We start from the raw sequence: 26,748 nt of genomic DNA on the forward strand, positions 1-26,748 counted from the left end.
TGGGAGTTTGTTAAACTACAGAGGCTGCCTGTCGAAGGTACAGTGGGAGTTTGTTAAACTACAGAGGCTGCCTGTCGAAGGTATACAGTGTGAGTTTGTTAAACTACAGAGGCTGCCTGACGAAGGTACAGTGGGAGTTTGTTAAACTATACAGAGGCTGCCTGACGAAGGTACAGTGGGAGTTTGTTAAACTATACAGAGGCTGCCTGACGAAGGTACAGTGGGAGTTTGTTAAACTATACAGAGGCTGCCTGACGAAGGTACAGTGGGAGTTTGTTAAACTACAGAGGCTGCCTGTCGAAGTTACAGTGGGAGTTTGTTCCACGCCGTCGGCCCGTAGAAGCAAAAAGCTGCTTCCCCGTATTTTTTAGTTGCCATTTTTGTAGGCAAAGCGAGCAGGCCAGCAGTGGAAGACCTTAGGGGGCGGTTTGGGACATATTTAGGCAGCGTGTGCAGCGTGCTCCCCTCGCCTCGTCCTGAGGAGCGCGTGCAGAGCGTGAACTTGAACTCGGCCCTCTCTCTCTCTCTCTCTGCTTTCTCTCTGCTCTCTCTCTCTCTCTCTCTCTCTCCTCCCCCTCACTCCATTCTAATCTCTCTCTTTAACTCTCAGCACTCCCACCATATATATCCTTCAGCACTTTGTACATGTTGGACAGGTAATAAAGTGCCGGGCCAGAGGAATGTGTGTGTGTGTGTGTGTGTGTGTGTGTGTGTGTGTGTGTGTGTGTGTGTGTGTGTGTGTGTGTGTGTGTGTGTGTGTGTGTGTGTGTGTGTGTGTGTGTGTGTGTGTGTGTGTGTGTGTGTGTGTGTGTGTGTGTGTGTGTGTGTGTGTGTGTGTGTGTGTGTGTGTGTGTGTGTGTGTGTGTGTGTGTGTGTGTGTGTGTGTGTGTGTGTGTGTGTGTGTGTGTGTGTGTGTGTGTGTGTGTGTGTGTGTGTGTGTGTGTGTGCGCGTCCGTGTGTGCGTGCGTTTAAATAGTGAGAGTGAGGGGAGATATGTGTGAGGAGGAAGGGTCCTGCAGTGTCCCTGCTATAAAGGGCTTCTTTAAAGTCACTCACCAAAACATTTTCAAATGAAAATCCGTCTTTCTTTTTGGGGGCGGGCAGCATCATCGTACAGCCACGTATGAATCAGGTTTAACAAGCCCCAGTCAGAATAAAACAGTAATGCCTAAAAAAAACTGTCTTGTTTGTTTCGTTAATTGTGAACTTTGGGAACTGAACTGTTGGCTGCTCAACGGTATTCAAACGTATTTTTTTGTTTTTGTTTTGTGTTTCTTCTTCCTCTTTGTATGTATGTAAATGAAGACACGCTGGCCCCTCCCATCAAACAGAAGGCCAGGTTCAAGATCAAAGACGCCAAGTGTCACCTGAGGCCGCGGAACAAGGAGAAACACCGCGACTCGGCCAAACAGAGCCTCCAAGGTAAACCAGCACAGAACACATGTGACGACTACATAACTACATATAAAACTATACGCTATGACTAAACTAGGTAAAACAAGGTAAACCAGCACAGGACACATGTGACGACTACATAACTACTACATATAAAACTATGGTAAACCAAGGTAAACCAGCACAGGACACATGACGACTACATAACAACCAAATATAAAACTACGCTATGATGACTAAACTAGGACTAAATATATATCTATATGAGACAAAAAAGGGACTCCTGCACATCCAAAAAGACCCGTAGGAGGTGCAAGTCTATAGTTAGCAGGCATAGACATCAGAAAAGAGAGAAAACCTTCCAAGGAAGGGACTGACTGCACACTCCAGGGAACAGAGACGGACAACTTACTGCATCAACTAATTCATTAGCACGACGCGTTTCGCTGTGAGCTTCGTCTCTGTTCCCTGGAGTGTGCAGTCCCTTCCTTGGAAGGTTTTTCTCTTTTTATATATATATATATATATATATATATATATATATATATATTTCTTTTTTTTAATATGTTTATTGATTTCTCTTTACAACATAGTATTTTCAAAGCAATTATTCACATATATTTTTCCCCCCCACACCCACCATGGCACAGCACAAACACTAAGCTATGTATGTCCATACATATACAAAAGCAAATATTAACAAAATATTAACAAAAACAGAACAAAAACGAACTACATACAGTTAAACTAATGCACAGTATCCCCGTCACAGTTCCTTACCACCACCATACAGCTGACTACTCCAAATAACCAACTATACTCTACGTCCAAAAGCAGGACTAAATATGTTGACAATTTCGTCAACGAATAAAAACTAGACCGAAACTTCAGGGAGGGAGGGTTTGAATCTGACTCACACGTCTTGTCTGTTTGAGAAGCTTTGACTCACACATCTTTGACTCACACATCTTGTCTTTATACATGTTTACACCATAATATATACAGTATATACTTTGACTGACTCACACATCTGTATACGTCTTACGACGAGAAAGAAATAAACACACGGGAAAGACAGAAAATGTTCCAAAATCATCTTTAACGCTTGGAAATGAAGCAAATAATACGGAACCAATAAATACAAAGACAGTAAATAAACAGCTAAAAGTATCAAGGGAACGGAAGAGGGGGAAAGGGGGGGGGGACCTTTCAGAGTAAAATCTGCCATATCCGCTGGCCCTCTAACGCCTATATTTTGAAATAATGCTGGCGGCATCCGTTGTGTTATTTTATTCCTGCCAAATTGTCCCATAATCGCTATCAAAATATGTACGTGTGTGTGTCCAATTCAATTCCATTCAATTTTATTAAAGTGTCAAATCACAACAAGTTGTCTCAAGACACTTTACAACCAACAAAGATCCACCCAGAGCATTAAGCAATATTGCGACAATGGTAACGAAAAACGAAAAAGGAAGAAACGTCAGGCAGAACCCGACTCTAGGGTGGGCGGCCATCTGCCTCCACCGTGTCGGGGGAGAGGGGGAATAGGAAGAAAGAATAGAAGAGAGATGTGTGCGTGCGTGAAATTCAAATTTCTAATCATTCTGCCCCCTGTCTCGTTCCTCTCCTTTTCCTCCTTCTGTTTCTTTCCTTTCTCTGCTCCCTCCATCTCTCTGTCTCCTCCTCTCTCCTCCTCCTCTCCTCCGTCTCGCTGTCGCCTCCTCCTCCTCCTCTCCTTTTCCTCCTTCCGTTTCTTTCCTTTCTCTGCTCCCTCCATCTATCTCTCTCCTCCTCCTCTCCTCCGTCTCACTGTCGCCTCCTCTCTTCATCCCTCCGTCTCTGTGTCTCCTCCTCTCTTCATCTGGTTTCATCTCCTCTCTCCTTTCTCTGCTTCCTCCTTGTCTCCTCCTCTCTTCATCTGGAAGGTGGCCAGTTCCCCTGTACAGACGACTGCCAGGTGACCTTTGTCAATCTGAAGTGTGACTCGTCCAAGAAGCGCCGGCGAGGACGCAAGTCCCCGTCCAAAGAGGTGTCGCACATCACCGCCGAGTTCGAGATGGAGATGAAGGAGGAGGAGGCCTCGGGTGAGTGTGTGTGTGTGTGTGTGTGTGTCTGTGTCTGTGTCTGTGTCTGTGTCTGTGTCTGACTGTGTGTGTGTGTGACTGTGTGTGTGAGTGTGTGTGCGTGATAGAGATAGAGCAAGTTCTCCTTCAAAACCGCCCTCAATGGGCACCTATACGGACAGCTGCAATTAGAAACTGGCCCCCAGTAACTGTAACTGTAACTGTTAATAACTATTTCAATCGATCAATCAAACCCGCCAGACGCCTGCAACGTGGAGTGCGTGCGCGAGCGCACCAAGCAGCGGCTCCAGAGCGCCATGCGGACGCTCAGGAAGTCCATCAACAAGCAGCAGTTCTACATCCAGTTCTCCGGGACCGAGTACGAGGTGGCCCAGAAGCCGGCCCGCATGCCCGAGGGCTCCGACCCCTGCAGCACCGGACACGTGCTGCGAGACGGGAAGTGTGGTGAGTTTTACTACACCGTCCCACGCCCCGGGAGGGAGGGACGTGGCAGAGAGAGTGTTATACAGAGGGCTGAGATCCTGTATAAAGAGGGCACTTTTTGGACAAAAAATAGCAGATCTACAAGCTCACAACGTGTCGCGCTGTGACACGTTGAGAGCTTGTAGATCAGCTATTTTCGGGGTCGCAACCCAAGCACTCTTTATCTACTGGAGATGTGGGTTTTGTAACGACATGGATTTCTAAACACCAATATATGCTGCGTTTTCCAACTCAATTCATTCAACGTTTACATTGCCAAAGCAGAAAGAACAATACAACAATACAGCAATACAATCAAAACAAAAATGATGTACTTTGAAGGTCAGAATCTTCAATAGATCAACTTCTGTGTACCAAGATAACTCGATGCAGGTATAGTGCAGGAATATACACAATGATTAGTCTTCAGGGTGGTTGTGTTCCATTTGATATCCTTCTCCTATCACAGCAACTCACAAATCTTGCTGCTGTGTTTGCACATTGTTGTACTTCGTCCAGCAGATATGGGAGTTTTTTGTCATTGGTCATGTTTTAACAAAATAGAAATGGGGCGGCTGGAGTGTGTAGAGAGGCTGTCCTGGGACAGGGTCTCTGAACAGGACACTCACCTCAAGACCCCTAACAGCTCCATCTGCCCTCTCCCTGGAAACCAGAAATCTCTCCTGCCCCGAAAAACTAGAAACATTTTAACTGCTCTCTCTCTCCCTCTCTCTCCCTCTCCCTCTCCCTCTCCCTCTCCCTCTCCCTCTCCCCCTCCCTCTCTCCCTCCCTCTCTCCCTCCCTCTCTCCCTCCCTCCCTCCCTCTCTCTCTCTCTCCTTCCACAGTGAGTTGTGGTGTAGGGACGTTCTACAGTGGGGACCATGAGCAGTGCGTCCAGTGTCCCCCGGGGACATACCAGGACACGGTGGGACAGCTGTCCTGTGAGCCGTGTCCCAGCACGGAGGGACAGGGCATCGCTGGGGCCAAGAATGTGTCCCAGTGTGGAGGTAAAGCAGACAGGGTGCAGTTGGACTGTCTGTAATGGAGGGAACACGTTGTGTTTTGCCCCCACCTTGTGGCCGTGAAAAGAAATGCAGCAGGTTTTCTTTTCATCATCATCATTTTATTTAACTCACGACCATGAATGATCACATGGTTTGGAGCACAAATTCATAAAAGTATACAATCAAAAGCATACAATACATTACAGATTACACGATATACATAGACATATCGGAAGGCTTAATTTCCCTATTTGTACAGTGGAAGAACATTTTTCAGAAAAGCACCCAATTTATAGATTACTTTTTGTTTTTCAGTGTTTAGTAATTTAAACATAGAAGGGTGGGTAAAAAAGGTAAAGTGGCAGGTATTCAGCTACGTCCACAAGGGAGCGCCAAAGACCAGTCATAGTTTATTTGGTTTATGGAAATGTTAGTGGAGAGCAGGAGATGTTTCCTACTTCTGGCAGGGAATAAAGGGAAGGATTTTATGTTATGTTTTGCCTTCTTATAACCTACATGAAGTCAAATTTAGTTCATACATCCAACCGGATTATCAGAGTCTCTGTAGAGTGCTCTACAGAGAACAATAGAACTATCAGAGTCTCTGTAGACTAGAGTCTCTACACAGAGAACAATAGGACACTGATGATGTGTCCTGCTAACCGAGAAAGCATCAGATTTTCGCATTGGTTTATATTCAAATGGGTTATTCACAAATAGCAGCCATACAAGCTCACAAGCGTGTCACTTTGTACCGCGCTGCGAGCTTGTATATCTGCTATTTGTGAAGAAGTGTTTAGAACTACTGATTTGGAATGCATTTTGGAGAATCGGCCTCAAGTCTTAAGGGGTAAAAGAAACCAAAGAAACAACAACAGAGATGTCCCTCCCACGCCACTGACCCTAAAAGAGATGTCCCTCCCATACCACTGACCCTAACAGAGCTGTCCTCCCATTGGCCACTGACCCTCAGGTCAGTGTCCAGCAGGTCATTCCTCTGCCGACGGGTTCCGTCCGTGTCTGCCGTGTCCGCTAGGCTCCTTCCAGCCCGAGCCCGGGCGGGTCCTGTGTTTCCCGTGCGGGGGGGGTCTCATGACCAAGTTCGAAGGTTCCGTCTCCTTCCGGGACTGCGAGGCAAAAGGTAACGCAGCGCGTCCGTGTGTGTGTGTGTGTGTGTGTGTTTGTGCGTGTGCACGTTGCCCGTTTCTTTTGGTATAACTTTTAAGACTAAAATCTTATATTTATTCGACTAAAACTAGAGTAACACTAAAACATTTCAGATGACTAAAATAATACTAAAACTAAATTACATTGAGACTGAGTGACTAAAATTAAATCAAAATGTGCCATCAAAATCAACACCTTATCTTACATCCCCTGTCTTATGTGCACTCAAAACCAAGATGAAATAAACAATCATCTAAATAAACAGAAAATAAATACTAATCTATATCATTTCTGCTGAATTCTTTTAAATACAAAATGTATGAATTTAAGGCGGATTCCTTTCACTCATTCCCCCATTTAATTGTTTTTCATTCATCGTTACGAAATTGACTCCAAGACAGCACTCTTGAAATGTGAATCATTTAAATGTGTTTCTCATTAATTTTGTGCATTCTTTTCTCTCTGCCCGCCTGTCTGTTTTTAATGTAGCTGTCTTGTTAAATTATTGCTTGTCTGGGGCAAAAAAAATAAGAGAGAGATTTTATCTCAGTGGTGGTGACTATCCTATATTGAAATGATATATATTGACATTTAATTTCCTTTAGAGGGTAGCCCCTTGAGATGTATCATCTGGTTTTAGAGGGGGTCCTCGGGCACAACACAATGATGAATACAGTACATAGACTAAACAATACATTAAACATGTCCACACAGAACAATACACTGACAACATCAACAAAACATAGACGCTCTCCAAAACACTCAAACACTACATCAAGACCAGAAGCAACTGCACTGAAACACCTCACAAAATACTAATAATAGTGATAATAATGAAAATAATAAAAATAAAAGATGAAGCTAAAAAGAATAAAGCTAAAAAGAATAATCTCCTGGTTAAATAAAGAAAGAAAAGGATAAATCTAATCTAACTAAAATAGATTGAAACATGTATGTGTGTGTTCCTCAGTCCACTGTGCTCCCGGTCACCACTAACGTGTGTGTTTGTTCCTCAGTCCACTGTGCTCCTGGTCACCACTAACGTGTGTGTGTTCCTCAGTCCACTGTGCTCCTGGTCACCACTAACGTGTGTGTGTTCCTCAGTCCACTGTGCTCCTGGTCACCACTAACGTGTGTGTTTGTTCCTCAGTCCACTGTGCTCCTGGTCACCACTAACGTGTGTGTGTTCCTCAGTCCACTGTGCTCCTGGTCACCACTAACGTGTGTGTGTTCCTCAGTCCACTGTGCTCCCGGTCACCACTAACGTGTGTGTTTGTTCCTCAGTCCACTGTGCTCCTGGTCACCACTAACGTGTGTGTGTTCCTCAGTCCACTGTGCTCCTGGTCACCACTAACGTGTGTGTGTTCCTCAGTCCACTGTGCTCCCGGTCACCACTAACGTGTGTGTTTGTTCCTCAGTCCACTGTGCTCCTGGTCACCACTAACGTGTGTGTGTTCCTCAGTCCACTGTGCTCCTGGTCACCACTAACGTGTGTTTGTTCCTCAGTCCACTGTGCTCCTGGTCACCACTAACATGTGTGTGTGTTCCTCAGTCCACTGTGCTCCTGGTCACCACTAACGTGTGTGTGTTCCTCAGTCCACTGTGCTCCTGGTCACCACTAACGTGTGTTTGTTCCTCAGTCCACTGTGCTCCTGGTCACCACTACAACTCCAGTACCCATCGCTGTATCCGCTGTCCGGGCGGGACGTACCAGTCCGAGTTCGGTCAGAACTACTGCATCACCTGCCCCGGCAACACCACCACGGACTTTGACGGCGCCACCAACGTCTCCCACTGCAAAAGTATGAAACGTCGCAATATTTAGCTTGAAGCATAAATTGTCGTTGATGTTTCTCTTATAGCATTAACCCGTTTCAGAAGCAAAGAAGCAAAGATTTGAGTTAAAAACGTTCACTGTGAAAGAATATATATTCAAAGACTTCATGTGCCACATTTTCACGATTTTTCAAAAGTAGCAGATCTACAATCTGTGCCGCGCTATGAGCTTGTAGATCTGCTATTTTTCAATAGCTAAAGTATAACATAATGCTAGAAACAACTCCGTTTGGTCTTAAACTAACTGACCGATGATGGAGTGTCTACTTTGAATATAGGCCTATATAGTCTGTTGTGCCATTAGTGAACGTCTTGTTCTTTCCATCTTTCCATTAACGCTGGCATTCCTATGTTGGGGTATGCTGTTATAGGCATGCTGTTATAGGCATGCTGTTATAGGCAAAAGCTCTCAAATATAGCCTATAGGTCTGCATGCTTCACATCATCTGCCAGAGTTGTACAGCAAAAAATAGCCTATCGGCCTCACAGCGTGCCGTGGCCCATGACTGATGCACTGTGAGCTTTGTACGATAGATAGTATCTGGCTTAAGTGGTTAATGAAACATCAGTGCGCCGCCTGTGTGTTCACCAGCTCATTCCTCCCCTCTGTCTCAGACCAGCTGTGTGGAGGCGAGCTGGGGGACTACACCGGCTACATCGAGTCCCCCAACTACCCCGGAGACTACCCGTCCAACGTGGACTGCATCTGGACCATCAACCCGCCGCACAAGAGACGCATCCTCATCGTGGTGCCCGAGATCTTCCTCCCCATCGAGGACGAGTGTGGAGACGTGCTCGTCATGAGGAAGAGCGGTAAACGAAACCACGTTTAAATGAATCATTAATGTGCAGAGCGGTGGCGTGCACAGACATTTAGACTGAGGGGCAGGTGGCAGAGCGGTGGCGTGCACAGACATTTAGACTGAGGGGCAGGTGGCAGAGCAGTGGCGTGCACAGACATTTAGACTGAGGGGCAGGTGGCAGAGCAGTGGCGTGCACAGACATTTAGACTGAGGGGCAGGTGGCAGAGCAGTGGCGTGCACAGACATTTAGACTGAGGGGCAGGTGGCAGAGCGGTGGCGTGCACAGACATTTAGACTGAGGGGCAGGTGGCAGAGCGGTGGCGTGCACAGACATTTAGACTGAGGGGCAGGTGGCAGAGCAGTGGCGTGCACAGACATTTAGACTGAGGGGCAGGTGGCAGAGCGGTGGCGTGCACAGACATTTAGACTGAGGGGCAGGTGGCAGAGCAGTGGGGTGCACAGACATTTAGACTGAGGGGCAGGTGGCAGAGCGGTGGGGTGCACAACAGACATTTAGACTGAGGGGCAGGTGCTCAAGTGAAAAAAGGGCACCTTGTGCAGCGTGTGGAACCGGCCCGGTTGCTTTAATACTGTGAGATTTATAGATTGTGGGGCCTAAATAAACAGCATCACTGGCGTTACAATTCAAGTCAATTCAAAGGGCTTTATTGGCATGAGAAAACATACGTTTACATTGCCAAAGCAGCGTTACATACTATAAGACAAACACACTTGGAATGGGAAATAAACCTATGTGCCCTCCTTCTTCTTCTAATTCTAATTCCCCCTCCTCCTCCCCCTCCCCCTCCCTCCTCCTCCTCTAGCTCTGCCCACGTCCATCACCACCTATGAGACGTGTCAGACATACGAGCGGCCAATCGCCTTCACCTCTCGCTCCCGGAAGCTCTGGATCCAGTTCAAGTCCAACGAAGGAAACAGCGGGAAAGGATTCCAAGTTCCCTACGTCACCTACGATGGTACGTCACCTACGATGGTTCCCTACGTCACCTACGATGGTCAGAGTCGACTATTAGAGTTGGTCACAGCTTGACAAAGTCGTGCCACTTATGATCTTTAACACCTGCTTATTGACGTTGAATTTGATTGCATTCAATCGATTTTGATTGATACCAATATTTTAATATTTTTACTCAAGCTCATTTTGAATTTCAGACTTTCTATATCTCAGTATTGATACTTTTACTGAAGTAAAACATTTGATTACTTTTCTCCCACCACTGTTAATTTGACTTGCAGAGGACTACCAGCAGCTGATAATAATAATAATAATAATAATAATAATAATAATAATAATAATAATAATAATAATGTGACTGAACGGTTGTGCGTTGCAGAGGACTACCAGCAGCTGATAGAGGACATCGTTCGAGACGGGAGGCTCTACGCCTCAGAGAACCATCAGGAGATACTCAAGGTACTGTTATTGGTACTGTATTGGTACTGTATTGGTACTGTTATGGAGACTATACGCCTCAGAGAACCATCAGGAGATACTCAAGGTACTGCATGGCGTGTCCTTTGAGAACGAAGGCACAGGACGGAACACCCTGTCCTTTGAGAAGACACACCCTGTCCTTTTTTACACATGTCTCTCAAAGAGTGACAAAGGATCTCGTCTTTCTCTACCGAGGGTTGTGACTGATAGCTAGCACACCATCCCATGTTTTACTGCTGGGTTGCAGGCATTTGTGACCAGATTTGACTGATAGCCTGCCATCGCGCAGTGGCCTTGTGGTTAGAGTGTCCGCCCTGAGACTGGGAGGTTGGGGTTCGATCCCCGGCCGGGTCATACCAAATACTGTAAAAATGGGACCCAGTGCCTCCCTGCTTGACACTCAGCATCAAGGGTTGGATTGGGGGGTGTAAGTCCCTGCGACATACTAGCGTCATGTCCAGGGGGTGTACTTGTACATCAAGCTGCCTCACGCTACAGAAACAGGAGATAGGCTTCTGCCCTATGGCTCGGCAAGGCTACTCTGCCATCGCGCAAACTCCAGCTTTTCACCAGAGGAGAAAACTATTTTTTTCCAAAATGAGTTTATAGCACAGGCAGACTCTTCACATACTAGAGCATGTCTGAAATAAGTGTCAGAGCTGAAATCGACATGTAAATATGAAATAAATGCTTAAACATGTAGCTAGGTGTAATGTTAGAGACCACAGAAGTGAACCTTTCAAGCCTGTTTTATCAACTCGCTGTTTCTCTATAAGCCATATCTCCAAAACTGGTGGGTCAAACTGAACAACCAATGTGTCCATTTGAAGCTATGATTCCCTGCTTTCATATGACATGAAAAAACAAAAATTCAAAAAATCCAATGGCAATCAGTCAAATTTGGTCACATTATTTTGTTCCGACATGCCAAGAGTCCGACCGACAGTCATTAGTTGAGCACGACCCCTCGAGTATGTCTGAATGAACTAACTCCGCAAGCTACGTCTCGTCATGGAAACGATTATGACGATTAGGCAAAAATGTATAATCTATAGACATGATGACAGGTCCTAATCAATGATGTCCCCTCTCTCTCTCTCTCTCTCTCTCTCTCTCTGTGTTCAGGACAAGAAGCTGATCAAAGCCCTGTTCGATGTTCTGGCCCACCCCCAGAACTACTTCAGGTATTCGCCGCAAGAGTCCAAAGAGATGTTCCCGCGTTCCTTCATCAAACTGCTGCGTTCCAAAGTCACACGCTTCCTACGGCCGTACAAATAGGCTCCTCCTCCTCCTCTCCCTCCTCCTCCTCCTCTTCCTCCTCCTCCTCCTCCTCCTCCTCCTCACGGCTAACCTCTCCAACCCGCTATACTCAGTGAACTAACTAGTTCACTGACCTCTCCAACCCGCTATACTCAGTGAACTAACTAGTTCACTGACCTCTCCAACCCGCTATACTCAGTGAACTAACTAGTTCACTGACCTCTCCAACCCGCTATACTCAGTGAACTAACTAGTTCACTAACCTCTCCAACCCGCTATACTCAGTGAACTAACTAGTTCACTAACCTCTCCAACCCGCTATACTCAGTGAACTAACTAGTTCACTGACCTCTCCAACCCGCTATACTCAGTGAACTAACTAGTTCACTAACCTCTCCAACCCGCTATACTCAGTGAACTAACTAGTTCACGGCTTCCCAAACTGTGGCTCGGGACCCGTCTGTGGGTCATGGGCCGATTTGTAATGGGTCACGCCGACTGGACTGAAGAAAAAAAAATCCCATTTTCTTTCGTTTCTTTCATAAATCTTAAAACAAACAAACAAGCAAAACAATCTAAGGAATTCCATGGATATGGTTTTTAATTAAAAACAATATATATATATACTGTATATATAATTAAGAAGTAAAACACAAAACTGCTATTTTCACTAGTTTGGTTTCCGGGCAAACTTTAGGGCCCCGACCTGAGAAGTTTGGGAACCTCTGAACTAGGTGACCTTTGTACATGGTCCTTCTTTGCGTCTCTGCACTAAAACATCTTCACCAAAAACAGCCCATCTTCAAGTTTATGGACGGGGTGTTTTAGTGCAGAGGGGTAAAAGGAAGGAACCCTGGTCACCCCTATGGTCAGCTAAGTATAGATGGTTTGAGTGGTTGACGTCCCTGTCTCTACAGCTCATTATTTGACCCCTAACCCCATCCTATAACCCCCCTCCCCCCCAGCCATTATCAGCCCCCAAAAATGATTGTCCAGCCTGCGGGAAAAATATGCCCCCAAACTGTCTACCTACCCCCCCCCCCCTCCCCCCTCTGCTTTATTGTTGTTATGCTTTGTTTGTGTTGTTGTTTTTTTTACTTCGGTGTGTTTTTTTTGTTTTGTTTTTGTTTTTGTAATATTTATATGTTAGACAACTTGCGGACGCCCATATCATGGATGTATTTTTTTTATGTAATACGTTCTCACAGACACGAGGCGCGGTGGCGTGTGCGTGTGCGAGTGCTAAGCATGTATGCTTAGCGTGTGCTTTGTGCGCCAACATACGTACGGCACACATACGACGTATCTCTGTGTTTTTAACCCTTTAATGCCCCCCCCCACCCCCCTCTTCCCTGGTGTGCACAAGATGGGGTTGAAAAAGAAAAGAAAAAAAAAACAACTGGTGCACTTAAAAAAGAAAACCCGGACATGGGAATCCATCCTAAGGTTGTTGTGTTAGAACTTAGAACCAGAACCCGCCCCATGCAGTCCATTCCACCTCCATGGATTCCTTTATCCATATAGGATACTTTATCCATAGGAGCAGTGGTGGAAAGTAGCTAAGTACATTTACTTAAGTATACTGCACTTAAGTACAATTTGAGGTATCTGTACTTTACTGGAGTATTTCCAATTTCCAATACTTTTACTTTTTCTACTCCACTACATCTCACATTCAAGTATTGTACTTTTACTCCGCCCACATTTATCTGTTCACTTTAGTTACTGGTTACTTTGTAGATTTTGATTATTATTACTAGTCCTTTCCGTTGTGCTTACATCCCTTGTGGTCGCAGGGGGTACTGCGCCCTGGGTGCGTTTCCGCATTTTTAATTCACTAATAAATTAATTATTAATTTATAATTTGTTAATTTGAAAAAAGGGGCTTCGTTAAGACCTCCATATTATTATGGTCAATGCCTGTGTGAAAAGTGGGAGTGATTGGTGCAGGCAGTGAGGAGCTACGGCAGTCACAGTGACACACAGACAGACATTCAGACAGACAGACAGACATTCACTGAATTATAGTATGATATGATATGATTATAATATGATATGATAAAACATACATTAACCACTCCAGCCCCTACATACATTTCAGCCATTTGAAAATAGCGGATCTACAAGCTTCTCAAAGCGTCACATCTGCTATTTTCAAATGATTTTTTTTTACATTTGAAAACTTGGACAAACTTTGGAAAATTGGACATTCTTCATAATGAGTACTTTTACTTTTGGTACTTTAAGTACATTTTGAATTCCGGAACTTTTACTTGTAACAGAGTATTTCTATATTTAACTTAAGTAATAAAATGTGAGTACTTTTTCCACCACTGCATAAAGGAGCAACAGACGAAACAAAAAGTCTATAATTATTGTAGATTTGAAAAAAACGACAGGAAAAAAAAAAAAAGATTAAGAATATCATATAATAACACGCCGTGATAAAAACTACCTGCAAGTAACAGATTGTTACTATAGAGAGAAATGTATGTGATGTAACTAATATTTGGAACTTTAATTGCACTTGAATTTTATATTTTAAACTGTAGAGGAAAAAAGATCTAAGGTTACGTTTTTTTTTGGTTTTGTGTCCTTTTGTTTTGTTGTTCTTTAGAAATGTATCGTGTAGAGAAAAGAGCAGGTTGTCTCGTTCCCTCTCCTTGAGGCTTTCAGTTTCTCCTTTATCATAGCTCTGGCCCTCACACACACACACACACACACACACACACACACACACACACACACACCAAGCAACTGGCCTCCGATTCATAGCCAGAAATAGTTGATATACAAGCTCACAACGCGTCTCGACGTGCGACGTGTTCTGAGCTTCCAGATCGGCTACTTTCGACACGTGACACTGTTGTGCGACATGTAAACGTTACACCGTCAGTTGTGTGAAATCTTGAGTGTTTGTATATGACTCTGCCCCACAGAAAGAAAAAAAAACATGCGCACAGAGAGTGGGGGAATCATAACGCGATAACACGTGTATACTGTACGTGCGATCAAAAACTCACCACCACTACCACACTCTGCACGTGACAAAACAGGCCGCCATGTTGCTCTTCTTCGTACAGTATAATCGCGGTGGAGTTGGGAAAGCGTGAATGTGGTGGTTGTTGTTGCACCTCCAACATCTCAGCGTTCTGTAGAGCTGCCAGAGAGACGAACACGATGACTCTTCTTGTATGATAATTATTATTATTATTGTATGATGGCACTGGGTGCGTTCTCCCAGACACTGGGATGGCACTGGGTGCGTTCTCCCAGACAACAGTTTATAAAACACTAAAACAAGTTCTGCCTGGTCCAACCTGGACCCAAACTATCTGTCCATTGAGTTCTAAAGCAAGGCATGTGCAGTGTCTATGTACTGTATTTTATGTATGTATGTATGTATACGATATACGATATACCGTACACACACACACACACAGACACACCATATGCTTTACCGTGATAACTCAACTAAACGTTTCTCTATATCGTTCACATTGATAACTAATAATGTCTGAGATATCCTAATAGGCCTGCGTATTGAAGACAGACGCTATATCTGCACAATGCGACTGTAGTTTAAAGATATGTGTTATAGTGTGATCGGAAGTGTTGGCACGGAGCTGAATGTAGTGGCGGGTGGTAGAGGTCACCCAGGGTGGTGTTGCCCCCCTGGGGGGTCCCTGCCTGGCCGTTGGGCGGGCAGAGGTCCCTCAGGGTGTTGCCCCCTGGTCCCAGGGTGTTGCGCCTGGTCCCCAGGGTGTTGCCCCCCTGGTCCCTGCCTGGCCGTTGGGCGGGCGGGGGTCCCCAGGGTGTTGCCCCCCTGGTCCCTGCCTGTCCGTTGGGGACACGGGGGAGATAAGATAAGACGCTTCTGTGCGTGAAGGTTGACTTATATCCCTGTGTGTCTATACTGTACATAATAAGCACTTGCAGCTTCAACTGTAAGCCAGTAAACTTTATCTGTGTTTTGTGTTGTTGGGGGAAAAAAGAAAGCGGAACGTCTCCCTCAACAGATTGCTATCAAAGAAAAAAAATATATATATTGAATTGCATTATTTGTTATGAAAACCCCCCAATCATCACCCCATTCGGGTGTTCAGAGATTTGAAACTAATTTGACACCCTCGTTATAAGCTATATATTCAAAAACAGCGTTCAAATCTAATCTTTGTGCTGGGCACAAGGACGATAAGGGTCTATAGGTGTCACTTTTATTCCAAAGGCTTATCGAGAGCCTACAGATTTGTTTGAGTGACACGCAGAATGCGGGACCCACTAGTCCATAATCCGGGACCCACTAGTCCAATAACTCAAGTCCTCAGAGTCAGTGAGGCAGAGGATGCAGAGTAAATAAATCCCCAGAGTTCGTATGCTCTCAGTGTTACACGTGGACCAATGAACACTGACGATTGTATACTGTGTAGCCCCTTAGCCAATTGTGACGCGTTGCCCCCAGGCAGCCACTCCTAATTGGCTGTCACACAGATAGAGGTACGGCCCCTTGGCCAATGGCAACGTGTTGCCCCCACAGGCGGCCACTCCTAATTGGCTGTCACACAGATAGAGGTACGGCCTACTTCCCGTTTTAGGTAGGATGATGACGTGTGTAATGATGAGAAAAAAAGAAATCGATATGAAATGCTCTAAAAAAAATGTATAATTGACTTTTTTTTTTCCTCCTGAGAATGTATTCTATTGTGAACGAGTGTGTGTATATTGTGAGTGCATGTGATTGATAGTCTGAGGATGAATGTGTGTATGTTATAACTGTGTGTGCGTGTGCGTGCGTGCGTGCGTTTATGTGAGTGTGTATGTGCGTGCAGAGGCGTGGTAGTGTTGGGTGCCATGTCATAGAGAATGACTGTATGTACTTTTAGTCCATTTTATAGAGGAATAATTTTAACGTTTGTTGTTAGTCGGTCGGTTGTACCCAAAGAGAGAGAGAGAGTCTGTAACACAGTGTTGTTCCATTATTTGGTCCATGAAACTCCAGTACTGAACAAATTCAAATAAAAACAGTAGCAGGAAACAGATTTAATGTCATCTTTTTGTGTGTCTATATTGATTCTTGTGTCCTGCATGTACAGTAACGTGACAATAATAAAGCCAACATGACTAACTCACAAAGCACCGTATAGGAAGACTTATATCTCCCTATTCTATCTCTTATTCTGATTGGCTGCCACGCACGCTGCTGTCATGTATTGGTTACTCATATACTCTCATGACCAAGGAAATGGGTAACAGGAAGCAGGTATAACAGAACTCTTTAGAGACACCCAATGTTGTGTAACTTAATGTTATGATTGAGAGCGGCCGGTTGAGAGGAAGGAGCGTTCGTTACTAAATAAAGAAACCAGCGCTTCTCTCACCTGACCAATATCACTGTGATCATTTCTTATTAGGTCACTCTGACTGCAGCTGTAGATGATCTCAACCTCATCTTTTTGAGTGGTGCTAGCCCCCTCCTATATTAGTGTAGATTTGTGTCCTACACAAACATTAAATTCAGTCAGTGTCTGAGCAAATCGGCATAGTATCTATTTTTGTCCTACACAAACATTAAATCCCCATTGACAACAAGTAAGACGCGCAAACGCGGGAAGCGAACGCAGCTATACGTCCAAATATGGAGTGTGTTGCATCAATCACAAACAAATCACTCAGCTCCATATATGGGCACAACAGCGGGACAGACACACAGACAGACATGATCTGCTAGGTCTCCATAGTAAGTGCTCACTGCGTTCGCAATGAATGGCGAAAGAGTCTGAGCAAATCAATTTTACGTTCATGATGATGTACGATAAGAGCGCACCTCACTTCACAAAATTGGCAGCCCCCTGGCCTGTAACTGAGGATGCCTAGAGGTCCCAGGCAGACGCAGACCCCTAAGTAAGCCTTGCCGAGCCATGAGGCCCATAGGGGCAGGAGCCCATCTCCTGTTTCTGTAGCCATGAGGCCCATAGGGCAGGAGCCTATCTCCTGTTTCTGTAGTCATGAGGCCCATAGGGGCAGAAGCCTATCTCCTGTTTCTGTAGCCATGAGGCCCATAGGGCAGGAGCCTATCTCCTGTTTCTATAGCCATGAGGCCCATAGGGGCAGGAGCCTATCTCCTGTTTCTGTAGCCATGAGGGAACTAACAAAGGAAATAGAGCATGCACCTCCACTCTAGCCCAGGTGCTAGACAAAAAGGCAGTACAAGATGAAAAATAGAGTCTGCAACACTGGTATGAAACTCAGCTCCACTGGTTTAGTGGAGCTGAGTTTCATACCAGTGTTGCAGACTCTATTTTTCATCTGTAGCCATGGGGCCCATAGGGGCAGGAGCCTATCTCCTGTTTCTGTAGCGTGAGGCAGCTTGATGTACAAGTACACCCCCTGGACGTGACGCTAGTATTGTGGCAGAAGATACTATAGACTGAAAAGGGGCGTTTGTGGTTGACCCGAGACCTCCATCACTCCGATGTCTTTCCCCATCCATCTTTCTAAACTAAAAGTCTAGTAAAGTTAGACAGTAGAACTTGACTGCATTTCAAAAGATAGACGTTGGAGGGGTTTGTGCCCCTCGAAAAATAAATCACACAGATTAGGGGTCAGCTCTGCAGTGGCCTTGTAGTTAGTGTAAAATGGTGCATTTATATAGCGCCTTTATCCAGAGCACTTTGCATAGATTGTGCATTACATTCACACACATTCATACACTGATGGCGGTGGAAACCATGCAAGGCACCAACCTGCACATCAGGAGCAATTAGGGGTTCAGTACGTGTCTTGCTCAAGGACGCCTAGCTCCCTGCTTGGCGATTCTTTTGTTAGTTGACAGTTGACAGTTTGATAGTTGACAGTTTGATGAGCAGCATCTGGAACACATCTGGAAGCATGGTCTGTTGGAGGACCTGCAGGAGCTCCTGGGGCTGGCCGCACACTACGACCGCCCTGCTCAGGTGCTCCACGCCCCCCTCCATGTCTCCTCGTAGCAGGAGTTCCTCTCCCGACTGCACCTCGTCCAGGAGGAACCTCTGAACGGCCTCTTTGTCCTCTTTGTCGGGCAGCGTCGACAGGAACGTCTTCTCTTTGGCCGCGTTCAGCTTCCTCCGGCGTTCGCGCAGCTTCTTCTTAAAGTTCGGGTCACTCCGTCGTTTTCTGTCAAAATAAATGCAGTACGACGCGATGGAGACGGCCCCGCACGTGCCAGCAACAATGGTGCTTGTTTTGTTACCCATCGTGTGTAAATGTAACCACACTGTGCCAGTTAAGCCTATCTGCCTTTACACCAATTAGTGCAAGTATGCCTGACTGCACGATATTTGGGGGTGACAGCATGTCATTCCCTTACATTCTCCTTATCAGTACTTGGATGTCAGTCTTGGAGTAAAATGATGTCACTAATGATGTCACTCAGAGTCATCTCTAATGTCAGTACTATGACATCATTTATTGACTTCAAAAAGGCATTTGACTCGATCCACAGATGCACCGTGATGAGAATCCTTAATTAAGGCCTACGGTGTCGTCATAGGACCATTAAGGAACAAGGGATGTGCCTGTAAATGATTGCGTTTGATGAGGGCTATAGGTGAACACAGAAAAATGACATATCAAAAATCTCAATTGTTGCCAAAGATACATTTTCTCAGTTTCTAAAAAATAATGTTTCAGAAAAATATTCTTTCACACAAAAAAATGTAACTTCGAAAATTAAAATAACAAACTTACATTGCTTCAATAGGGTATGTGCGTGACATCATCATCATACCCAGAAGTTATGCGGGAACACCTGAGTGGCAAAAACTATATTTCTGGCCTTGACAGCCCAGACATCCAAACAGAAAAGTCCAATTTGATTCCATTAAATGACATTAAACAACATTACATTTACTTTGTCACTCACTTTTGCCACTCGATTTGCCATTCACTTTATGCATGCACAAACCCTCTATTCAAGCACACAGTCAGTCTGGACATTTCAGGTTCCAACACTGTACTAGGTGCCATGGCCCATGGGTGGCTATATTCTACATAGTATTCTGAAATTGTGAAATTGTGATAACCTTTGTGTTAAAGTGAAAAGTTTGCCACCTGTTGGCGTGTTTTGATTTTGCAACTCACTCACTCATTTTTATTAGCAGCCTAATTAGTGGTTGGGTTCAGCTTAGTGTGTTTTCAGCGTGCTGATGCTGCTCAGTGTGTGAAATGTTTGGTGCAGTGCAGAGAGCTCACTTTCTGCCTTTCCTTTGACTAGAAGCCCTCAGAAGGTCACGTCTGTAAGTTTATTGTATAATGTTGTGATTTTGTGCCCATAAGTTTGTATGTATAAATGCCATATCTGTAAGTGCTAGTTTGTCAACTTTCGACCTTTTGTATAACAAACTCACTGATGCACCCATTCTGTGGGTTTAGGTGTACGCAGTAGGAAGAATGTCACTGTCCACTTGGTACATTAATTTGCTTTGCTTTTATTTCAAGTAAACTGCATGGTACAAACATCTTCCATGTTGCTGGTAAAAACCATGTATCCACAAGGTGCATGAATTCCCCACACAGGCTGTCCATAATTAAGCCCTAGGCCTGGAGGCGTGCCCGTCTATGCCCAACCCACTAACCCAATTAACCAATTAGCTTCAGAATATTCTTGGCTAAATAATAACAGAAATAATAATCAAAAAACACAGTGAATTGGCTTCTACAATATCATTTATTGTATTTTGTATTTCTGTTACAGTTTTACCAATTTGATCAAGCCTAGTTTTTTTGTCTTCTTGAACTTTTGAATGGTTAGGCTGTTGGATCACCTGTGTAGAGGGAGGCCAATAACACAGAGCTTCCAGCATGGGGCCCTTCTCTCTCTCAATGTCTCAGACTGACTGACTTCTACCACTCAAACATACAGTAGGCCTCGACCATCCCTCTGGCGGCCACAACCATCTGTCCAAAGAACAGGTACACACAAAGTATTCACCTACATTTACATTTACAGTTTCTGCTGCCATCTAGTGACCAGAGAAAGCCACTGCTCAAGTCGAGCACTCTGCCTCCACCACATTGGTCCCCTGTGTTACCTAGACCCTAATAAACCTAACTGCATCTCTGAGCAGTATGAGCATTCTTAACAAGACAGTGTTGTGTTCTGTTTCATTGATGTAAATACGTAGACTATTCTTGATTCAATCACTTTAATAAACAACTTTCTATACTATTAATTACAAAAATGACAGTCAAGAAAATGCAGTGAAAATAAAGCAGTCAAAACATGTACATGCTTTCATTCAGTGACTGTTGCTGCAGTTATTAGACTAATAACTAGTTGGAATGAATTGAGTCAATGCATTAATTAATACCTATTATCAAAGAGCATAAAAATATAAAACAATATATTTGAACAAAATGTCCAGCTGCATCTAGTGGGATATATTTTGATATAAATATCAATAAAGGAATCTTGCTACACTGGACACAGATTTTTTTAATTTTAATCAAATTGCACAATTGTTTGTTTTTCCATCATATGCAAACTGGAACTGGACCCACTGTCCACTGGCTGCAGTCGATTACGACCTTTTATTTTATTTTATTACCTGTAACTACTTTTATCAGAAGTAGTTACAGGTAAAACCTGTTTATCAGTTATGACTCCAAGGCCTTCATTTATGCTTTATCTGTGTGGTCTTTAATATTGGAACATACAATTAGCCAAAACAGAATATATTTTACATTTTTAATACAGAAATAAAATGTACTACACAGCCAAAGAATCCATAAGTGTAGCCTGTAATCGTCATTTTCAAAATGATATATTCAAAATGTTCACATTTCACAAGCTTAATACTTTTAGACCTGGAACACATATTCGTCATTATACCTTTTTTTTAAAGCCATTAAAACCAGGAAAGCATCCGTGTCGTTTTAGATTTTGGCGTTGGCCATTTAAAAAAAATAGCAGATATACAAAGCTCTTGTACCGCAAGCTTGTATTTCTACTCCGAACGGTGAACCAAGATATTCCCCAGCGGTTGCTCCTCGCACACCCGCCCCTCTAGACCAGAAAGCAGGCTGCAGGCTAGCCTTGTTACTAGGGTTGTAACAATATACGGCAGTAACCCGAACAGAAAAATCGATGATTGAATCGTGTTGTCATAATGAACCAATATCGTCTGTGTATTGCATCGTCGACAACCATGCAGCGTGATACGTATCGCTGTAAAATTGTATCTGTTACAGTTTAGGAGTCCACTAAACCCACAACAGGAGAGCTGTATAGAGCGTCGCAGTCCCGCCCCCTTTCATGACGACGCCAGGCCCAGGAAATGAATTCCAGTGCATTTTTCCCATAGAAATTTCAAAAAGTATGTATTTAAAGACCTGTTGAGCGTCGTACGAAGCCAACTTGACAACAAACACAATATTTTGGACCAAACAAATAATTACAAAGAAGAAGAACAACAAAGAAAAAGGGTTGTTTTTTTCTACTTTCTAATTCTTTGTTTGGCCACAAAAAACATTGTGTTTATTGTCATGATTTGTCACGACAAGAGTTGTCTCTGTCCACAGCGTAAACGTCTTTAAATAAATACTTTCTGAAAAGTCTATGAGGAAAATGAACGGGGATTTCTTTTCCGGGTCTCTCGAGGGGGGCGGGACTGCGACTACTCTATATACAGTACATGAAAAATGGAGGAAAGACAAATCAAACTGTCAACAACAAACCTCCATACTGTACATACAGGCTACACTGTGGCCAAAACAAAAAAGGCACATTACTCCCATTGAGATAACGTTGACAGTTCAAAATATGTATAATTATTAGCATTATAGGGCTGGGCAATTATGGACAAAATCAAATCACAACATAACTCTATGTTCTTACAGCAATGAAGCCATTCAACAACATCCATCTTTAAAAAAAAAATATATATAATAATAATTTTTCTATGTAAAGTCTATTTAGACACACAAAACTATTAACACCACCCTAATGTCCCTGTTTGTCCACAACTTGGATGTTTGCTTTCTTCTTCTTGTTTTTATCACCCGGCAGTCGGAGGTTCTCCTCCGTAACCCCCGTCTCCTCTTCAGAGTCTGACGTTTCCTCCGGAGACGTTTGCTCCTCTGTGTCACTGTCCGAGTCGCTAAGCTCTACAAGTGCAACATCCTGAAAGAAAAACAAGATAAAAACAACCACACACGACGTGTCAAATAAATCAAATCATTGATGACGAACGCATACAACCGATTCTATAGATGACGCCTCTCCTTTCATTCATTCATTCATTCATTAACCCATTCTGACCTGAGATCAGATTCATACGAGGTTTCCACTGGACACACACTGGTCTGATTAGCCCATTCTGACCTGAGATCAGATTCTAAAAAATGTCAGTCGTTCTTCGATTTTTCAAAAATAGCAGACCTATAAGCTCGTAGCGCGCCACTCGGTGGCGCGCTACGAGCTTGTAGATCTGCTATTTTTCAATAGGTAAATCATAACATGATGGTAACACCAAAACGGGTTCCCGGTCAGAATGGGTTAAAAAAGGTAGGGCAAGTGATATTTAATCGTTTTTTGTATATTGTGTTAAGAGTTGACTGACACTAATAGTTTTTGTATATTGTGTTAAGAGTTGACTGACAGATCTGTGTCAATATATTATTTTTGTGTCCTGAGCTCGTACAGTAGATATGCATTTATATACGTTTTCAATGCACTTTTTCCAATAATAATAATAATACAATGATGACATGCCTAAAACAGGAACAACAGGTGAAAGTGCCGTACAGAGTCGGTGTAGTGGCTCAAGGCCTATTCATAGTCTGGATTTTCGGTGGTGAGGTGACCACCGCTCCGGTGGTGAGCTGACCACCGCTCCGGTGGTGAGCTGACCACCGCTCCGGTGGTGAGGTGACCACCGCTCCGGTGGTGAGCTGACCACCGGAGCTGAAATAACGTTGAGCGGTGGTGAGTAAAAACAGAGAGAAGGGGCTGGAGCAGTGGCGGTGGTTTGCTCTTCACCGCGGCTCAGTGACGTCATGTTGTAGTTCGGTGAAAATCCAGACTATATGAGCCTTCAGGCTCACAACGCAAGCACCCAAAACAAATGTTTTAAGTTAAAAAAAAAACGAATGTTGACTCACCATTTCTATGACTTTTTCTGCGTCCTCCACACACTCGATGTCAAAGTGTCCCTGAGGAGACTCACTTATCTGCTGTTGGAGCTTCTCGTTGGCCTGGGCCATCTGGGGCAGGAAACTATGCAACCGGTCCAGAACTATAGCACACAAACACAGAACATAAACACAAGCACGTTATCATCACACCTGGCTGTGAAACCCTCAAGGACATTAGTAGTAGTACATCGGAGAGTAGAAATGAAACAAAGGGTATAGGCTGTCAAGTGTCATGATTATGACATTTTTACTTGACGATTGCGTTTGGAAGCGCTCGTTTTCAACAACGCAACGTCCTGCATTCATTTTAGAAACAGGTGGTGCACCTGCAGGACCCGGTTGTGTGATTTTCCAACGAGTGCTTCCAAACTCCAACACTTTGGAAAAAAAATATATCACCTGCACTGCACAGAATTTCTGGACAGAAAGTAGCTCATCATAACATATCTGTCTGCGTCTGTCTGATTATTTATGAAACAAACATTTGCAGACAGAAATAGCTTTCCATACAGCTGCCATGTTGGTGAGTGTAGTTAACGTTGTTTAATACAATCAGATATTATAAGGACGTTTCTGTTTGGATGTATGGGATGGGCTGTTAAGAAGTTACAGTATTAATGGTTGGTGTTGAATTGAATCTAAAGTTGTTTGCGGATAGTGTTACCATGCAGTTGACAAGAGTATATAGTACTGCCATAATAAGCTCATATAAAGCATATTCCCTGGCCAAGGGATTGAGGATTCCCCCTTGAATGAGGGTCGAATCAGCTGAGGACTGTACTCGGCTATAGCCCCGATCGGGACCCCCGTATAAGGTTTCTGACATTTGGATGTTTACGTCTTTACGGAGGGTCCCTCTCCACCTTTACGGGGGTCCCGAGAGGGCCTATATAGTACTCGGCTATCTGATCGTGGCTTGATAGGCCAAAATAAACAAAGTTTTAAGGTACTTTAATTCAGACAGGCATCGGATCGATTATCAGTAAAACAGAGATAAGAAGATAGCTATTATTGTAGAGACAGATAGACAAGAAATGTATCTCACCATTACTTCTGGGGACCCTCTCAGTCTGTAATGTCTGTCCAGCTTTTGGCTTGACCAGCAGCGTGTCATGGAGACCTGTCATTTAAAAAGACAAAATACATGTTTAACTTAATCACAATCACTGCAATGGGAGACACGAATCCGTATCGGTTTGACAAGGAAGACAGTTATCCAAACCTCCTCCGTTGCCAAATGACAACAAATCCTGCGAGCTCGTTTTCTTGCCGTTTAGTTCCATTTAATGTTGTTTTGGTTTTGAAAAATCCACACGCGTCTCTCTCAACAGGACAACATCCGGTTGAAAGGTTAACCTAAAGCAAACATTTCACCGGGGGTTTCCATCATAGCTCCCCCTAGAGGAGTAATTGATCCCTGCTGCCCAAAACAACACCGTAAGATCCCATAACCCCAAAGGGGGGGCCATCGTGGTTTATGATTGGCTGGCGCGACTGACTGTCCTGTCCGTCCCTCTGGGACTATGGGATGGTACAAGGTGGTCACACTGAATTGTACAAGGTGTGCTCCGCGCATGCGCAGCCTCCACTATTGAAAATATTCGGTGGCACTTTCTTTTTGGTCTGACGGTGACGAGTTGTGTTGGTGTCTGTGCTGCGGTTCGGCTATAGCCTGTCACCGTTCCGGGGTTCTTCTGCTCCGTATGATTCATATCACCGACCTCAACGACTAATGTGAGTTTATTGTCAACGCAAAAAAATAAAAACACCCGATGTTATTTAATGCTCAATTTATATACTCTTGAGTGTCTGCCGTATGACGGTGCTGCTCTCCGAACACAAGCGATAGCTGCAAGCTCAACGTATATAGGTATTTTTTTTCGCATCTTCTCTCCTCTGTTTTGATGTTGACTCTCCGCTTGCTATAGCTATAAGCTAGCACCGCCGGGTGTATTGGCTGCTACAACAGCATATGGTGACATCCTTTCCTACGATTTTATGATGTCCTGTCCTGTCCTGACTCCTCCTGAGTAAACCGCCTCTACTCATTTGAGGCAGAAATGCCATAGTAGGCCAAGGAAGATGGAGGCCTGTATATAATGTCTGCATTAATGTGCTTCAGTCCTGACTCCTGCAGCTCCTGCTTGCTTGCTTGGCCTGTTACGTATTTAAAAAACCGCAACAAATACTAGACGTCTAGCTCTAGCCTGTAGTGTATTGTAATTGTAGACTATCACACTCACAGTCACTGCTTTAGGAAAATCATGGTTTTAGAAATGGTCTGGAGATGTATTATAACTTTAACTGGCAGTGTTCATGAGACCGACCTGCATGGCTGCAGCTTCAGGAATGGCAAAACCACAAAAAAAAAAGAGGTGCATTGCTGGAGCTGCTTGAGTTCGTCATATACTTAATGGAAACATGGGAGGGGAGGGAGGGGGGGTAGGTGGGTAAGGTATGTATGGGCACAGTTACAGTACACTGACGTAACATCTCTGGAATATGAGCCTGCTCGCTCCTTTACCAACTCGCCCCGGGTGTTACAGCCTGGCGGAACAGCCCAGTAATCCTCTTCAGAGGTTTCATCATAACAAACCAAAAACTCAATGTGGGACGGAGACGTGCTTGTTATAAAGGTGGTGCAAAAGAGACATCTTGAAAGAAAACGTATGAGTGTTTAGCTTCGTGAGAACCCTGGATATATAATATAATCAGCTGGGTAATCAAAGTAGAAGCCCAATTATCCATGGTTGATCTGATGTAATGTAAACCGCTTTGTTGAGAGAGACGTTAAGGACTCGGATGATCCCGGTGAAGGCAGGTGGCTCATCTTCAATCCGGAGATAAACAGCTCAGCTTCCACCTTTAGTCTTCATCACTGCCTCTTCCAGGTCGGCACTGACTGGACAATATACAATATACTCTGGCTTCACATTATAAGTTTGGCTCTTGTTGTAGTTTTCAGTACCGAGATTCCTCCTTTTGCCACTTTGCCTCGGCTGTTGCTTAAACGGTTAAACCATAACCTTATTCCTAACCTCAACCTCAGTGTAAAACTATGCCTAAACCTAACCCTATTCCTAAACTTAACCCCAGTAAAACTATA

The 26,748-nt window shown here is 44.2% G+C and overlaps 3 protein-coding genes across 6 annotated transcripts in view; 1 reads left to right on the top strand and 2 right to left on the bottom strand.

Annotated features, from left to right (window-relative positions):
* Nucleotides 1–26,748, bottom strand: part of mpped1 (metallophosphoesterase domain containing 1) — a gene marked incomplete at its 3' end in the record, with an annotated part of 325,357 nt that overhangs the window by 202,977 nt on the left and 95,632 nt on the right. The window lies entirely within an intron of this gene.
* scube1 (signal peptide, CUB domain, EGF-like 1) overlaps nt 1–26,748 on the top strand; it is a 150,247-nt gene that overhangs the window by 111,645 nt on the left and 11,854 nt on the right. For 2 of the 4 annotated variants that reach the window (XM_080757806.1, XM_080757809.1), the window contains 10 exons: nt 1,306–1,422; nt 3,324–3,482; nt 3,723–3,926; nt 4,791–4,952; nt 5,923–6,090; nt 7,757–7,918; nt 8,568–8,765; nt 9,580–9,732; nt 10,111–10,190; nt 11,337–11,932. In XM_080757806.1, the coding sequence (XP_080613932.1) occupies nt 1,306–1,422; nt 3,324–3,482; nt 3,723–3,926; nt 4,791–4,952; nt 5,923–6,090; nt 7,757–7,918; nt 8,568–8,765; nt 9,580–9,732; nt 10,111–10,190; nt 11,337–11,489 (1,556 nt within the window). In that variant the 3' untranslated portion in view covers nt 11,490–11,932. Of the gene's footprint in view, nt 1–1,305; nt 1,423–3,323; nt 3,483–3,722; nt 3,927–4,790; nt 4,953–5,922; nt 6,091–7,756; nt 7,919–8,567; nt 8,766–9,579; nt 9,733–10,110; nt 10,191–11,336; nt 11,933–26,748 lie in introns of those variants that run through there. The other 2 variants (XM_080757808.1, XM_080757807.1) reach the window with 2 other exon arrangements.
* Nucleotides 21,129–24,977, bottom strand: LOC308311207 (NOP protein chaperone 1-like). The gene is made up of 4 exons (XM_080757817.1): nt 24,865–24,977; nt 24,688–24,762; nt 23,610–23,743; nt 21,129–22,629 (listed from the first exon to the last, which is right to left on the bottom strand). The coding sequence occupies exons 1-4, from the start codon at nt 24,923–24,925 to the stop codon at nt 22,450–22,452; spliced, it is 450 nt and encodes a 149-aa protein (XP_080613943.1). The 5' UTR covers nt 24,926–24,977; the 3' UTR covers nt 21,129–22,449.

This window comes from Protomyctophum bolini (genome assembly GCF_963924005.1).
Source record: "Protomyctophum bolini genome assembly, chromosome: 23".
Classification (NCBI taxonomy): Eukaryota; Metazoa; Chordata; class Actinopteri; order Myctophiformes; family Myctophidae; genus Protomyctophum; species Protomyctophum bolini.

Coding starts and splice junctions, on each gene's coding strand:
- LOC308311207 (XM_080757817.1), bottom strand. CDS start 24,925: ATGGAACTAAACGGCAAGAAAACGAGCTCGCAGGATTTGTTGTCATTT. Junction 24,763..24,864: donor GTCATTTGGCAACGGAGGAG/GTTTGGATAACT, acceptor TTTAAATGACAG/GTCTCCATGACACGCTGCTG. Junction 23,744..24,687: donor GAGGGTCCCCAGAAGTAATG/GTGAGATACATT, acceptor TGTGTGCTATAG/TTCTGGACCGGTTGCATAGT.